Raw genomic sequence first — 16,486 nt, 5'->3', positions numbered from 1 at the left:
ATCAGAGCATGAAAACTTTAAAAACAAAACAAAACAAAAGAATCAGAAGCAAAGTTACTAAGAAATCCTGAATCTCCGCAGTGGTCGCTATAGCCTTTTATATAAAACCCATCTAAAAATACATGTAATATGAACCCAAATCTCCAAACACTGAATGTTTCGTACTTTACAAGAAGAAATGCAGCTTTCAAGTTAACTGACTGAGCTTCAGGTCACTGGCATCCTAATGAAAACACTGTTCTAAAGAACATGCTTTTTTTGACTGATGTTTATGAGAATGTAGGAAATAAATATCTTTGAGTATGTAAATATAAGCACAGAATGTTTTAACTACTCCTTAAGAATTTATTTGCCTATTAAAGGACTGTGGCAGGAGGCCGTAAAAATACACTCAGGACGTTTTAGACCCAGTAAGAGCTATATTAATATTTAAATAAGTACAAGCCTCTTCTAGTATTTCAGAAGCATTCATCACCCCATAATAGTAATTTACTCAAGTCAGTCCTTAAGTCTATAAGGCTCAGTCAGAACATAGTGACAAATATTTCCTAAGGGGCAGTGACGGTCAATATGGGGCTGACTTTTAGATGCTGTTCGTTTCTGATATTCTTTCTCCAGTGGCTCCTCAGGTTGTAATTTCTTGGTGGTGTCCCAGAACAAAGAACCTTCAGTTACAAGCCGTTAAAAAAAGAGGTTTAGTCTCCTCTCTAGCTTTGCCCATTGATATGTACACGTGCTAAGGATCCTGTGTATAAAGAGTATAAAAGTAGGTGCTTTCTTTTAGTTACAAAGCTTTCCTATGTAGCCCAAGTTACAGCTTCTCTCCTTAGCTCTGAAAATAGGAATCTCAGATCTTGCCTGCTTGGCAGCAGGAAAACAGCTCGGCTGAATGTAAGATATATTTGCATTAATTTACACACAGGTGATGGTATAATAGCAATACATTTACTCCATGTTTGGTTCAGGACGCTGTGGTATCTGTAGCTTCGCATCAATGTAATGGGGCATCACAGAGAACCAAAATAATATGAGTGCTTTTTCATAGATTCTGAAACTGAGACTATTAGATCAGGTTGATTTACTGGGTCTGCACACCAACTCTCCCCCTCACCCTTGAACCTCCTTCTGTGTTTTTCCCTTTAGACCTTGATTTCATTGGCACAGACAGATGCATACCATTAAAGAATCCACATACCATCCTTTCTCAGTAACGACTGTCTCGTCTTGTCTAGGTGCTGGAGCTTTTCACAAAACTTTATTTTATCTACAGTTTGCTTCTGAAGGAAAGAACAATGTTTGATAAAGCAAACTTGTAATAACTGTGATTTTTAAAAGGTGGCTTATTTGCAGATTCTGTAAATCTGCTCTGTGTTCATTTAGTTTATACAGACACAGGTAGTGGATTTTAAGTTTGTATTCATCAAAGCTGCTATGTTCATGTCAGCACTGAAAACTGTAAATGACAAGGTTATCAGCCAGAGAGATACGAAATGATCTGCAATCTGTTAATCAGTCCACAATCTGGATTTGTGGAAAAAAGACGTGTTCCAGAGTCACTTTTTCTGGAGAAAGCATGGATAAAGAGGCAGGGAATGATAAGGGTTATTATGCTTTATTATGATTCAGAATTATTTGTCGGGGAAGTCTTGGCAAATTCAGTCTGTTTAAAGAAACTAAAATATAAATAAAAATAGTGTATTATTATTATTATTGAGTCATGTAATTAAAGTAAAATGAAAGAAGATTATACAAAGATTTAAAAAATATACTGTGTAATCATTTCTTGTAAGAAATGATGATACAGTTCTATTTTTTAAAGATAAAATGTTGGATTTCTTCCTCCCCCCAGCTCATAGAAGCATAACTTCAGGAAGCATTGTGACTTTAATGCAAGCTGTACTTTTCAGAGCAAGTTTGGTTTAAGAAAGATTTGTTGCTGGTCATGCAACAAAAGGAATTGAAAAGCTGTCTCAGTCTGTACAGGAGCTTGATAGCAAGAAACAGCAGCACTGTGTTCCCTCCTCCCACTGCTGGCACATTTGGTTGCTTGGTAATTTTTAATCTTCATGACAAAGTTTAGGATGCACTCGAGTGAGGAGTAACTTACATATGTGAAAGCATGCCATTAGTTTACATGAAAACTCCAATGGTACACAAACATGAGCTAAGACTTTTTGTGGATCCTTGTTAGTTTTATTAAATACTAGATATCTGTATATTACATTAATGATATTTTAATGAAAAGCATTACTTTGGGTATCTTTAGTGTTCAAATACTGAGTTCATTTTTTAATAAGATAGAGACTTCTAAGGCATTTAACTTTCTGAGCATAAACATACTCCCTTAAGAGGTGACTGAAAGAAAGCTTTTGTCTGGAATCTTGCTGGGGGTTTCACAAGCCCGAACTTGAATCTCCTTTCTTCCCATCTACCTTTGGCATTTATTATTCTGAAGTGTGACATGAACTCCTTCTTCAGTAGAATTGATTTGAATAAAAATGGCCATGCACTCTGTGGAAAGTCTGAAGGCAGAATTTGGAGGTATATTAACTACTGTTGCCAAAGCATTGATTTTATACAACGATTTTACATTATTGTCAGCTATTAGTCTGCTGATGGAGATAGAATCATATTTCAAGATACAGATGTGGATGCAAGCTGAGATTTCAGAGGCCAGTTAAATTTTAAGAGTCAAACAGAACTACATAGCTCTTTTAGATTTTAAGACAGACAGAAAGCAGTTTCAAGCTCTTTCAGAACACCCCAAGCTAATAGCAGTTGGGACTGATAGCTCTCAGCCTCCCTCAGGAAGTGGTCAGCACTTCATGGGATGGAGAACATGATGGTATTTTCCAGATGAGAAATTGCGCTGCATGTAGCAGGTTTTCTTCTCTGATTAGTGCCAGAATAAAAAAGAAGGAAAAGGCTGGAGGATGAGATCATATGGATTTGATGTAATTTTTTTTCTATAGTTTTGGCTTTAATAATATGCTCCCAAAATATTTTTATTTTTAATAAATTCTGTATAATATCCCTGCAAGAGAAGCCATCTTTCATGAAATCCTAATAGCCTATGTTTTTCAAACTGTTTCTAGGGGATGTCAAGGCATACAGTTTGTAAGTGATTGATTTCATCAGATTTACATGAATTAGCCAGTTATTGGAGCAAAAGAATAAAACGGTGAGGAGAAAACTTCCCTACCCATTAGAATCACCTGTGTTTGGTATTTTGGACTCTTTTTCACCCATCATATTGTGAGGGTTTTACTGATAAAATTCTAGCTGTTGCTGGATTTAAGGGGAAGCAAAAAGTTTTGAACTTAAGCAACTTCTCTTTTGTTTTCTTGTACTTATCTAGCAACATTTTCATAATTATGATCGCACGTACTGGGAGCTGTTACTCAAAGCTTCAGCAGAAGTGAAGTCTACATGAAACTGCTACCTCCTTGCTGTTGTGAGGGCCAGAAAGTGCAAGTCAGTGCGGCTGCTGCGCACTTCATGCGAAGTGTGAGCGATGGCTTGAATGAAAGTGCCATCTCCTGGCTGTTTGAAGTGCCAGAGAGTGCAAGTCAGTGCGGCTACTGTGAGCTATATGCAAACTGTGAGTGATGGCTTGTAAATACACATTAAGTGCCTTTTAAAAAACTTTTTCTCTCTGACAAAGACCTTTAATCTGCGTTCGCACAGAGCAGTAGAGACATCCAGCGGCCAGTGTCTTCAGCGACTGACAAATGGCAGCCTGGCATTCTGACTGCCTGAGGGAAAGGCTGATGTGAAAACAGGCATGTTTAGGAAATGGTTTGGTGGATTTAAAGGGGTACTGGCCTTGAGCTACTATTAAACATATAACTTTGGCAATTCTACTGAAGCCAGCAGTATCCAGGTACTCATATAAGCTACCTGATTAAGTGCCTCACTGAACTGAGGCCAACAGCACATTGACATCTACAGTTTAAATTGTTATGAGTGAACATATCTTGAAGATTTTTTAGACAAATGTATATGTATTTATTTAAACTTCAAATGAAAAACTCAGTTTTGAGCACCAGTTGAAGAAAATCATTATTAACAAAGAAACAGCAAAGGCAAGGAATTGAGAGTTATGTTGTGGTTTCCCAAAGGGTTTTTGACTAGACTTCCACAGTGATCAGAGGATACAGAAATACCCTCAATTGGGAAAGACTGTCTACCTTGCAATATGCAGGGATTTGAAGCAGGCACAATTGTTGATAGATGCTTTATTTGATTATGGCTCTGTAATCATGTTTGTAGGATTTCACCAATGCCTGTAAAAGCTGTAATCAAAGCAACAACATCTGAACCCCAGGGCAGAAAATATTTTAAGTATCTATGAAGTAATGAACATGAAGTAATAAACATCAACAAAACAAAAAAGTAAGTGTTCCTTATTCACTGGAATGAAGAATGGAAAATGATTTGGGGTTTTTTTTTTTTTTTGGGGGGGGGATAATATGAGCCAAAATAATAAAAATTTATAAGAAGTTAAGAAAATTGAAAGGGACAAAGTAAAAAATAAACATAACTCTTTCTGGTTATTGTCAAGAGATGTTCCCAAGCCTAATAAGGACAAAGTTTCAAAAGAGACTCAAATAAAACACACCACATCAGTATTTCTGCTGGAAAGAGCAAGTGTAGTTACATGATAATTATTTCCTGGAAAATGTTTGCATATTGTTACTTAGAAATCTGGCAAAAGGTAACTGCTGTAAAAAGCTTTATTGTGTCTGGCCCCTTCAAAACCTTGTTACTGGCCATCAGTAGAAAACCAACCTGATTCAGGATCAGTTTTTCGTGAGGAACCTGATAGCCTCCATTGCTAAATTGCAAAGCTTGAACTAATGGTCCAGTATTAATAACTGAGCCAACACATTCTATTATCCTAAACAGTGAAGCCTTAAATAAAGTAGTTTTGTTTTCTTGAAAGCTTTGTAGGGAATATGGTATTTTTCATTTCCTTACACATTTTCCTTCCTTGTTTAGGAAGCTGCATAAACAAAGTTGCCTGCATTTAGTACTACAGCAGCACTTATCATGCATACTGGGGTTCCACAGGTGATCACTGTTGATGTTTTTTAGCACTGAATTGTCACATTTAGGTCTGTGTCTTGCACAGTGTATCACTCTTAAGTGTGCAGTGTAGCTGTCAGCTTACAGCCACAGCAGTATGCAAAAGGACTAGACTTCTCCTAGTAGTGTACTGGACCTGTCTTTGTTTTCCTGTATGTACACTTGTTCGAAGCACTTCCCATATGAAAATAAACATGTAAACAAACTTTGGTTTCACAAAACTGTAAGTTCTGCCTTAGTGAATACAGTACTTATTACATCTCCTGAATGGAAGAGGCCACAGCTTTATTTAGATGACATCAGTTTATAGGCTTACTATAGTTTTACTAACAACTATAGTGGATACAGAGGCTTGAGACTTGCCAAGCTCCTCACCAAAACCATCTTTCCTTCTCTGTCCTGTTGGCTTCTATGTGATAACCAAGAATGTCAGTAACCTGCAAGTCTATTGCTGAAATTCTACAGCATTGATAAGCTTTAACTAAAGTAGATTTCACGTGGATACACTTTAGCACATCTCTTGAAAGTTTTTCCGGTGTCTGCTATGTCCCATTACACTTCCTGTAAAGCAGATTCGTAGGTTTTATTGTGAATAAATACTGCATTACAGTCCATGGCAAGCTAGGCCATGAAAATAACTGAGCTATGTGGAGACAACTTGTTCCTGGAACAATTGTTTCTGACACATTGTAGATGAGTGTATCTTGGCTAGTAATGGAGAAACACTGAATTTGACTTTACAAGGCAGTGTGCATACAGAATGAAGCCTAATTTAAATTCACTTAATCCCATAATGTGGTATTAGCATGAATGTGGTATTTGCTTGCCAAGAGTGTGCATGCCACTTCTCTATGGGCACCCTCAAGGCATGTTTCTCAAATTGCAGAGCTTCTTATTAACTATTTTTAGATGTTTAGGCAAACTTACAAAAACTGACAAATGTTAAAAGCATTCTGTAATGTTCTGCAGAGACTAGAACAGCCACATAGATAACAACAGGGAGTCTGGATCTCACATTAAATTAGGATTTGGACTGAGTAACCATCAAGGAGAGTTTGTACATTCTATTTCCTACCTCACAGCACGGGGAAATTGAAATGGCTTTGTTGACTCAGTGCTACAGCTAGCATTGTCTGTGGCAGGAGGTTCAGTGTGCATGCAGAAAGGCACAGCACATATTCCAAGAAGCTTGCAATCTCAGGAGTTGAAAGGAGGAACTTAACTACATTTTGTAAGGGCAGTAAGTTGTGTGCAATGTCAGTAGTTTACTGATCAGTTGCATTTTGTTTTGATTTGCACATTATTTCCTGGTATGGTTTTTCATTTTCTGGTTCTGTGGCTATTTTTAGTTCCCCTTTGAACAGCTGAATACATTATTTAGCAAATGTATTGCAGTGGAATGCTCTTTCTTGTGACACTTTTTCCTACGAATATCATTAGAATGAAATTCTGTGCATTGGTAAGCTGCCTGCTGGCTGTTCACTGCATCTCCTCAAGCTCACTGCTGAGCAGTTCTACCACCAGCTTCACCTGTGATTCCACTATGTCTGTTTTCCCCTCCGCTGCACTTCCTTGGGCTAGAGGTCGATGAAGATGGCAGAATACATTGGAAGAGGAAGGTGAAGGAAGGGAATAGCTGACTTGAAGTCCAGAAGGCCCCCCTGCTCAGGTTGGAGCTCTTCAGGGAGGGGAATTCCTTTTATGCCTTCTGCAGAGGGAAGACCCAACATCAGAAGGGGAAAGGAGCTGAGTGGAAGGCAGAAAACCTGGGCTCTGAAGTGGTGGGAGGTGGAACCTGTGCCTCTCTCTCCTGCTGTCAGCTCTGACCAGCACTGAAGCTCCTGCTGCAAGCCATGATCTTGGAAGGCTGCTGCCGAGTGCCTCTGAGCACAGCATAAGGAGCAGTGTGCTTAATTTGGCTCGAGAACTTCTTTTGAGTAAAGGTTTAACATTTGGAAATACTCCTTCTGAATGAAACACAAACAGGTAGAAAGCTTCTGCAAGTAGGAACGTTTCCGAAATGGAAATGCCTTTTTAAAAGTGCGGAGTGTTTAGAGATGGGCTGGGTATTTTTTGAGGACATGAATTTCTGACACTTCAGTGAAATCAGTGAGGGCCCACATCTCGCCCTGTGTGTGAGCAGAGCCGCGCAGAGCTCTCGCACAGGTGCGCGGCTGTGCCGGGCGGGAGCAGCACCACTCTGCGCCACTTCCAGCGCCACCCGGCGGTCAGCGGGTCGAGTGGAGCTCGCCCTGCGAGGCCGAACTTTCCAGAGCGCGGCCGTGAGGCGGGAGCGGGGACCTGAGCGCCAGCTCCCTCGCGGGCGGGAGCGGCGCGGCGCTGTGGAGGGGGGCGAGCTGCCCGGCGGTGGCTGTACCCGCGGCGAGCCCTCCTTCACCGTCCCCTGTGCTTCAGTGCCTCCTCCAGCAGCTGCCTCCATCAGCAGCTTGATGCGTTTTGGTTTGTGCCCAAGTGACCGTATTTAGGGCTCGCTCCCCTGCCCTGGGGTGCTCTGATGCAGCTAAAGCCTGTCTGTGGCTCCGGGCCCATCAGACCTGTGGTGCCGCAGCATCAGGGTGGCAGTGCCTTGTGCCGGGAGCATGGCATGGGCTCCTACAAACCTGTGTTTTCCTAGTTGAAGGAGGACAGTTTTTCCCATGCTTTTTGTGCTTCCAGGAGGTGTGCTGCCGACTCTCAGTCAGATCAGTGAAGAGGTCTTAGTCTGAAATGCTGCTGAAACCTAGTTTAAAATCTAGCCATTGGCTGTAATGTGGTAACTTCTAAATCCCTTTTATTTTTGTTTTTAAAAAATGGTTGGGTGGGTTGCACAGTTGAGTTTTTCTAATGAAACATCTACTGCACTGAAATTTGCATTTAAATAGACTCTTTAGAGGAAGTGAAATGTGTTTATTTAATTGTGATTTAAGTTAGATTAATTAGATCGATCTAAAGAGAATATCAGCTGTACATTGATGTATGGATTGGCCCTCCACTCTTGCATTCATTTTGACGATGGCTTACTTTGTGAACTTGATAGATAGCACTTTAGAAAATCACATTTCTTATTTTTCCACTTTTACATGTATTTGTCAGTATACATTTAATGCAAAATATATTCTGTGTGTGAATTTTAATACATCAATGAATAGGACAAATTAAAGGGAAAGCAGGTTGTTTTTTTTATTTAATGGTGTTACTGCTGGTAGCAACAGTCTTCAAGTTTCTCTGGAAGGGTTATGATTTCAGAATTAGTGGCCATCTGCAGGACTTTTTTGTCTTGGTAGGACATGTAAAAGGATTGCTTTATGGTAGATGTTTTGGGTTTTTTTTGTGTTTTTTTTTTCTTGCTGCAGTATCTGCTCTGTGATGCAGAAGATGTGCAGTTTGCAATAAGACATGAGGACTTGGTACCCTCGCTGGTGAAGTGGGGTGTGGTAGAACTGTGCTGCCCGGGTTCCTCATAAGTAAATTTCAACACAGGATTGAGGAAAACCCCAACTCATGCAGTTTAGGCAAGCCCAGGATATCCCTGAGGTACTTAAGGCTACTTTGACAAGGACATTTTAAAAAATGTAATGATTTTTTTTATTTAGATACTTTTTCAGACTGTAAAATAAAAAATAATTACATGTTACCAGGATTATTTAACAGAGTTAAACCAATAATGAATAAGTCTGGCAGAACCTGGGCGGTAGCATTGAATTTCACCCAAAGTTGCTATTAAATAAGGTAGGGTAAGGTGAAAATTTCCACAAAGACATAGTTGTGCTAAGGTAGGTGCAAGAATGAAAAGCAAATACATTAGGAGGATATATAATACAGAACCTGTATAGTGAACTGTCTTAGTAACTGTGTCACACTTAAAAAGAGCCCACTTCTGAGTAGAAATGTCTCTTGCTGCAAGATAGTTTGGAAGGTCTTTACCTAGAAGCCTTACTCTGTTCTCTGAGGTCAGATGGGTCCTTTTGTAAAGTCTGGGATCATATGACATAGTACTGAAATGTTGCTTGTGTGGAATCAATCTCCTCACAGCTCATTGTTTAATTGACATTTTATGTCCACTTGCCAAGCCAGTAGTGTAGCTTTAGCTACCGCTTAAGCCATAAAACTTCAAGAGTTGTGGCAAAATACTGGGTAAAGGTGGGTGTCAAGATACATCTGAGGTTAATAAGCAGTAGACTGCTTTTACTAGTGTGGTATCTTGTTTTACAAGGCAATTCTAAAATGTGTTTTTTCTGCTGTAATTTATGCATAGTAGATACACAGTGCTTACATAAAACTGTAATGGGAAATGCCTCTTACTCAATAGGGGCAATTCAGTTAGGAGATTTTTCTCAGGTGAAATTTTTTTTTCAGGTATCTGAGAACATTGTCTTTAGGGAATAGTAATTTTTACATTGCTAACCGAGACAGTGCCTTATATAGTGGCTCATTAGAAGAATCAGAATATCAAAGGCCAGAGTGTGAGATACTCGTATGAACTTTTATTCTGGTGTACAATGTTAAAGTTTTGTTTATTTAAGCTTTTTTCTGGGGTACTGGTTAAAGCCAGTGTTCTTTGTATGAGCAGGAACATTTCCTAATAAGAAAGAGCTAAAGCAGAAATTATGAAATAGGGGTCATATTTAACAAGAGCAAGTAAGCTTAGCCTGCTTGTGGTTGTTAATAAGCAGTAGGCTTGCCTATCAAATCAGAAATAAAGGAAGAGGTAGGTCCACGAAAGAATACCATGCTTCAGCAGAAATAGTATTCAACTTTATGAGTAGCACAGAACTTCAGTTGGGATCTAGATGGCAGTCTGAGAATTTCCGGAATAGATATTTTAAAGGACCAAAGCCAAATGTGTGATACTAGGAAGAGTACAGGAATGTGAGGTTTCAGGATACTTAGAACTAAAGGGAATCAACATAGAAGATAAGGACATTTCAGAAGCCCAAAATGGCTAGTTTGGCTTGATTTTAGGGAATGGGAAGATAAGTAAATGTATGCTGCAGAGGTGCTGCTTGATAGCTAGTGTTGCAGGTTATAAAAATAGGACACTTTCACACACAGAAAAGGACAAGTTGTTTTCAGTTATAATGAATCACTGAAGCTGAATTGTATTTATTTGATAATTCTGAAATAGTTATGTGTTAAGTGACTAAGCTGCTAAGAAAAATTCTCAGCTTATCATTAAAACTAACTGTCATACTTGGAGATTGAACCTGCGAGAAATACCTTTGGAATGATAAAGTAGTTAATCTGTTTTAAAGAAGTAGCCAATGGAAAAAATTCCTAGTTTAGCATGGTGTGCATATTCTCTGCAAAAAGGGAATTAAGAAAGCAGATCTTTGACTTCACTTAAAATTAGTAGAGGTTTTGGGGGTTTTATCCAAAGATTTCCAGACACAGTAGATGATGTGTACAAGTGGCATTAAATAACTGCATAAAAGGAAATCTAAGATCCAAAATTCAGCAGTGGAGATCTGCACTAATCCTGTGTCTGCACAGGGGGTGTCTGAATTTGAGCTGAAAAGTTTGATACTCTTACAGAAAGTAAATGTTAAATATGTATTTGAAATAATTGAATTTATTTGTTTTGGCTATTTTTTATGTCTTAGCTGAACATTCAGAAATATACTCCAGTAGAAAATCCTGGGAATACCATATTTTAGTGGCTAGCAAAGGTATATAACATCTTTGAAAGATTAAATGGTTTCATTTACATTATAGGGTATGAACTGAAGCTTGGTGTGGTCAGGGGAATTCAAGTTTTAATTATGGCAGCAAGGAAAGTATTGTCAAAACAAAAAGGAATTCTATTTGTACGTCACTCTCACTGTGTAACAGTGCTACTCTTGATTGTAAAGAAACTGAAGGTACTGTTATTTCAGTTGGCAAATAGGGGAAATGAACTGTGTGCAATTTCAACATGACAGATGATTTGAAATAGGAGGACTACACGCATGTGTTAACAAACTTGATAGCTTAAGTGTAAAGCATTAGACTGTATCTGTTTAAGTAACAGATTTATTTATGGAGACTGTTTTTTGTCTTCTGTGTTATTCTCACCCAGAAAACAGTGGGCTGATTTCCATCTGGTTCTTGCATGTCAACAGAGCTCATGAGAGATGTTATTTTCTTAATTTTCTCTTGAACTAAGGAATAGCTACCAAAGTGTAACCTGTAGAAATGAAGAGGAAGTAATAGAGTTTTTAAACATTTGTGTCTAGCTTGTTTTATGTGTTTCTTAATGCTAAATGTCAGTATGCTCATTTTATGTGAACTGACCAGGAACTATATGTGAGCCCAGTTATCCGCATGTTTCTGATTACAGTGTAATTTTGCTGCCACTTAGGTATTATGAAATGTCGTAACATGTTGTTATGCTTTAAGAAGAATGAATTTGCCGTAATTTTTATGGGACTAAAAACACTCTTGGACAATTAGGAAAATACTGTCATTAAAAACTGAGATACTGTTAAAATTTCCATGGGGTATATTGGAATGCTGATCTTGGAGTTGGTTTCTTAATCACCATTGATTTTGATGTAGTCATTCACATTGCATTCAGTTTGCTTGTTTGTTTCTTCCTCACAATCCCTAGTTTTAGATTACTGGGCCTTTTCTTTTTAAAACTATTGCTGCTGCTTTGTAATGGGGACTTCTTTCTCTTTGCACAGTGAAGGGAAGTCAGAAGTGTGAGCTGAATTGCCGTGCAGTAGGCTACCGATTCTATGTGAGACAAGCTGAAAAGGTGATCGATGGGACACCCTGTGACCAGAATGGAACTTCAATCTGCGTGGCAGGGCAGTGCAAGGTAAGGCTACTATCTCTGGCAAGTCTGCCTGTGTACTGTCTATGCCACATGTAATTTCTGTAAGAGGTTGGTACCACTACACCTGTGATATGGTGTCTTGAATGTTACTAGCTTTTTTCTTTTTCGTTAAAGTAGATGTGAAAAATGTTAACTTTTATTATTACAGGTTTTATTTCCCAATTCATGTTTCTGTCTACTGAGAACAAGCTATGGAAGTTGTTCTGGCCCCAAGGTGACTTCCAGTGAGCTTTTTCTACATATTTGGCTTTCTGTGGAAGAGATTCTAGGAAAGAATCAGAATAAAAAGATTAGAAGCTTAAGTAAGAGAGAAATATATCTTTGATTAAACTCCAGAACGGAAACAGGTTTTTTTTCAGTTTGCAAAATAATGGTTTATTTAGTTATGTGTTTATTTTGATCGATTTTTAGCTGGTGTTACTACAGCTTTTCTGATTGGTCCACATTTGCCATTTTGAAGGAACAGGTCTTAATGGCTGGCTGTTTACTCAGCAGTGATGTTCTCTTAGAAAATACTTCAGTGAATGCTTACTTTTGAAGGGTTCAGAAGGAGCAACTATGGTGACATTTTTCAATCTCCTGTGTCGATTCCCTCTATACTGAATAAATACTCTGCTTTCTGCAACAAAATGTTAACAGTGTTTAGGAAAAAAAAAGTTTGTGATCTTGCGTGTAAGGTTAGTGAAATAAATAAATTCCTAGGAAGGTCATTTTGTGCTTGGACAATGTTTCCCGTAGATTTTGGCAAAGGAAACAGAAGTGGGTCAGATGTGACTCATGAACTCTAAAGTGAAAGGTCAAGTTCAGTTTAAATATTTGGTTTGCCAGAGGGAATCACTTGCAAATACTGCCTTTTCCTCTGCATGTCCAGATTCCTCTTACTTGTGCACATCTGGACAATGCCATATGTGTTTTTGTTCTGTATTTCTTAGCATAAGCAAAGCCATAGCTTTGAATTTTGTTTGTGGGTATGTTTTAGTTGATTTTTGTTGTGCTTTGTAGTTGATTATTTTAAGGCTTTCCTTGACCTCAGACCTATTCAGAAAGGGCCAGAAATTTGTTTTAATTACAACTCTGATCTATAACTCAGAAAACTGAAGAAGAGATTCACTATACTAGCTGTTGTATTTTGCCAATACTGTGCAATTACGGAAGTGTATGCTAATGTGTTTGTATTGGAGGCCTGGGATAGAAGGGAAAGGCAGTGTTCAGCAGCCTAGTAGAAAAGTGGTTTGAATTCTGAAAATTGCCCATTGCTTGCATAGAATGCCACTTCCCAAAGCTGCGTATTAACAAACAACATGCTGTGAATCCTTATTGTGAATGTGTAACTTAGGATTCATAGAACTGTAGAATAACTCAGGTTGTAAGGTACTTGGGAAGGTTGTGTTTTTCAACACCCTGCTTGGAACAGAGCTTACCATATCAGATGAATATAGCCTTTTCCAGGCTGAATTTTGAGCCCATTCCAGTGTTTGAGCAACATTATGGGAGATCTTTGTAGCAGGTAGCCCTTCCTTAACTGCACATGATTTTTACTTTTTTAAAAGCCATATAAAGAGTCTAATGAATTTATGGTCTCTGTCACCCTCTGTTGGACTTTTTGGTGCATTACCAGAACAGTAACATCCTTGCCTGAAAAATCTAATCTGTTTTTTTCCCAGGACCATTGTTTCTAGTTGGTATTTTCAGCTTACCTTATTCTTAGAAACAAAAGATGAAAATGTTGCTATAATAAAAATTATAAAAATAATTTTGAAACACAGTAAATAATGTAATAAATACAGGTTTACCTTCATCTAAAATAAAAATTAAACATATATGAAATAAGGTATTGCTCACTTCTCACTCTTTAATCATTAAAACATTTCGTAAGGCAACCACAAGTAACATGAAGTCACTCTTAACACTGAAAATACATTAAAGTTGTTTTAATGTCAAAACCAGAATGTTTAATTCATTCTCTCCTTTCTGAATCATTAACCAATGTTAGATAGAATAGCCTTTTAAAGCTAGATCATCGTTTAATCTTATCACCAAAGATGAACAACGGCATAAGAGAGATTTTAAAAACAATAGTATGTACAAAAGTCCTTCTTAAAGCCTGATTGTTGTGGCTATTGCAGTGCCATGCTGGAAGTTCAGAACAACATATTTCTGAATACCTCTAAATAGCATCCCAGTAGCAATTTCCTTACTTCCAGGATGTAGACTCTGAATTGTAATGAAACAACTCCTTTTGAAAGCAATTAAATAATTCTAAAATGAAACTAGGCAAAACAGGAAGAATGGGTGACATTCTATCTGTGCAGAAACAAGAAGTATAATAATGATAATCAGTTTTATTATTTCTGTGCAAAATCGTTTTTCTGCACATTCGAACTATACTCTTTCTGATGTTTGGAATGCGAACGAACTTTTTCATTGACAGTCTGTGGAGTTCTACTTTCTTTATTCAAATTCTTGTTTTAGTGGTTATTTCTAGTTTATATGCTTTGAAAATGTTTCAGTGTTATTGAGTATGTGTTGTTTTAATACATTTGTTACCCCTCTCCTAACTCTAAATTTTCAGAGTACTATTAACTTAAAGAATGCCTATGAATGAATGGGGCTTCTTCAACTTGCTGTTTAGCCAGAAGTGTGCCTCAGTTTGTCCTTGTTTTGCAATGTTTTTCCTGCTTGTTTTAATTCAGTGTGTCCTTATATTTCTCGTGGAGCCAGTGGGATGATCCTACTCACTAGCTTTTCAATTTAGAAGAGAAATGCAGGTAGGATATTGAGCAGTTTTTAATATATAACATATGAGAGGAGAATGCTCTTAATTTTGCCTTGATTATAGTTTACAGAGTACCTATAGGGAAGTATGTTGCAGGTGTGGTTTTGCATGCGTCTAAAGCACTTCCTGTAGAAGAGGTCTCTCCAATATTTTGTGAAGTGTGAGCACTGATTCACTGTAGTTTTGGAGGCAGAAAAAAGGTTTGTGAGCTGTGAAGCAAATTGATTTTGGGGAGCTGTTAGTTACCACACAGTGGCGCACTTTACAATTATTTGGCATTCACATAAAACTTCATTTGTGTGGCAACTGTAAATACGTTTTAAAGGTACCAGAAACAATTATTTTAACTGTCTCTTCATTTTTATATAAAATTTTTCTTTGCCCTTGTAGTTTATTTTCATCTTCCAGTTAAGTTCTGAAGTTAACTGAGAATGTCTGAGCGGTTTAAAAAGGTACACTGGAAGTAACTCAGTAACAAAGTAACTGGAAGTAGAGATTTATTTTTTTTTTTCCTGCCTTTGAAAAAAGAAAATTGTATCAGGTGTTGAAATTCTTAAAATATTCATAGGAGGTAACCTAAGTCAGCTATAGGAAGCATAGCAAAGCATGCTAAATTTCCATCAGCAAAACATGACTAAGCAATGTACTCTCTTTTGGAACGCTGCTGATGTGCACTTGTGTCCAGGTAGCAGACCTATAGGTAGCATTATTGCTTTAAGTTGAGGAAGTCTTAGTGCCTGTAGGATCAGGGTAACAGGTAAGGACAACTGTGTACTTCCTGTACGTTAAGGGTATTCTGCTAACTCATATATGTTGTAATATAGAGTTGGAATGTGGTTGTTCTTGTAAGGGTAAGGAATCTGTTTACTGTAGGAATCTCAACTTACTTGTGTAATGTTTATTGCTTACACTCTAAAAAAAAAAAAAAAAAGCCTGGGGTGGATTCAGTTTGTCTGTGTATGTGTGCTTTCCTAAAGTTAGAGCCAGACCTCTCTCCTTTCTCTATTGTATTTAGTTTATAGGTTCTCCTGATCAAATACTCTGTACAGTGCTAGATTCTGTGAAGCTTTTCTCCTTATTCCTTAGGCATTAAAGTGTTTGGTTGGGGTTTGTTTTTTAGTTAGTTAGTTAGTTTGTTTGTTTAATGAATAATGTTGTAAGGAAGAACCTAATACCTGGATTAATGTAGCAGAAGCAAGGGCACATCAATATCTGTATCTGTCCTTCAGCTGAATTACAGAAAATGTTTGTGGGTGCTTGTTCATCAAGATTGGTGTGAAGCACTCTGTATATTTGAGGAGACCGATGTAATGAACTGCTTCTAGTTACTTGACTTATTCCTAAAATGGGGCCATGAAATAGTGAATTACATGTGTTCTTTTTACCATGGAATCTGCTGTGTTAAGAAGTTATATGCTGCATAAAATTGTCACCCACACTTTGCCCAGGATATTGCACCCAGGATATGCTCAGTGGAAGTGGAGAACTAGGCTATGGAGCCTAGTGGCATTCAAATGCTGAAATGAATTTCAGAATCAAATGAAAATTAAACCTCTAGTTTAATAGTCAAGGCTTGTTCTTTGTTTGGTTTCTGTCAATAGTAGCTGATAACACTGTGCTGTAAGCTCAAGACCTTTTCAAGATGCATTCAAAAAGGCAAAAATCAGCATTTTACTGATTTTTTTTTTTTTAATTTTCCTTCGTTGAAGGAAATGTCATTGGTCTGTAAAATACATTGCAAAGTGAAAAAATATAGTTACAGTAGCATGTCTTCTCCATCTCTCTGCCTTTTCATATGTACCATT

The 16,486-nt window shown here is 37.8% G+C and overlaps 1 protein-coding gene across 3 annotated transcripts in view; it reads left to right on the top strand.

Moving 5' to 3' along the window:
• Window positions 1–16,486, top strand: part of THSD4 (thrombospondin type 1 domain containing 4) — a 314,820-nt gene that overhangs the window by 141,967 nt on the left and 156,367 nt on the right. For all 3 annotated transcript variants that reach the window (XM_061347531.1, XM_061347529.1, XM_061347530.1), the window contains exon 7: window positions 11,751–11,887. In XM_061347531.1, coding sequence (XP_061203515.1) covers window positions 11,751–11,887 — 137 coding nt within the window. The remainder of the gene's footprint in view (window positions 1–11,750; window positions 11,888–16,486) is intronic.

The sequence above is a fragment of the Neopsephotus bourkii genome, unplaced genomic scaffold, assembly GCF_033783945.1.
Source record: "Neopsephotus bourkii isolate Nb327-2 ecotype Australia unplaced genomic scaffold, CSIRO-AGI_Nbou_v1 NB_318, whole genome shotgun sequence".
In the NCBI taxonomy this organism is placed as follows: Eukaryota; Metazoa; Chordata; class Aves; order Psittaciformes; family Psittacidae; genus Neopsephotus; species Neopsephotus bourkii.
The sequence above is the reverse complement of the archived record's forward strand: the minus strand, read 5'-3'. Positions and strand labels throughout refer to the sequence as shown.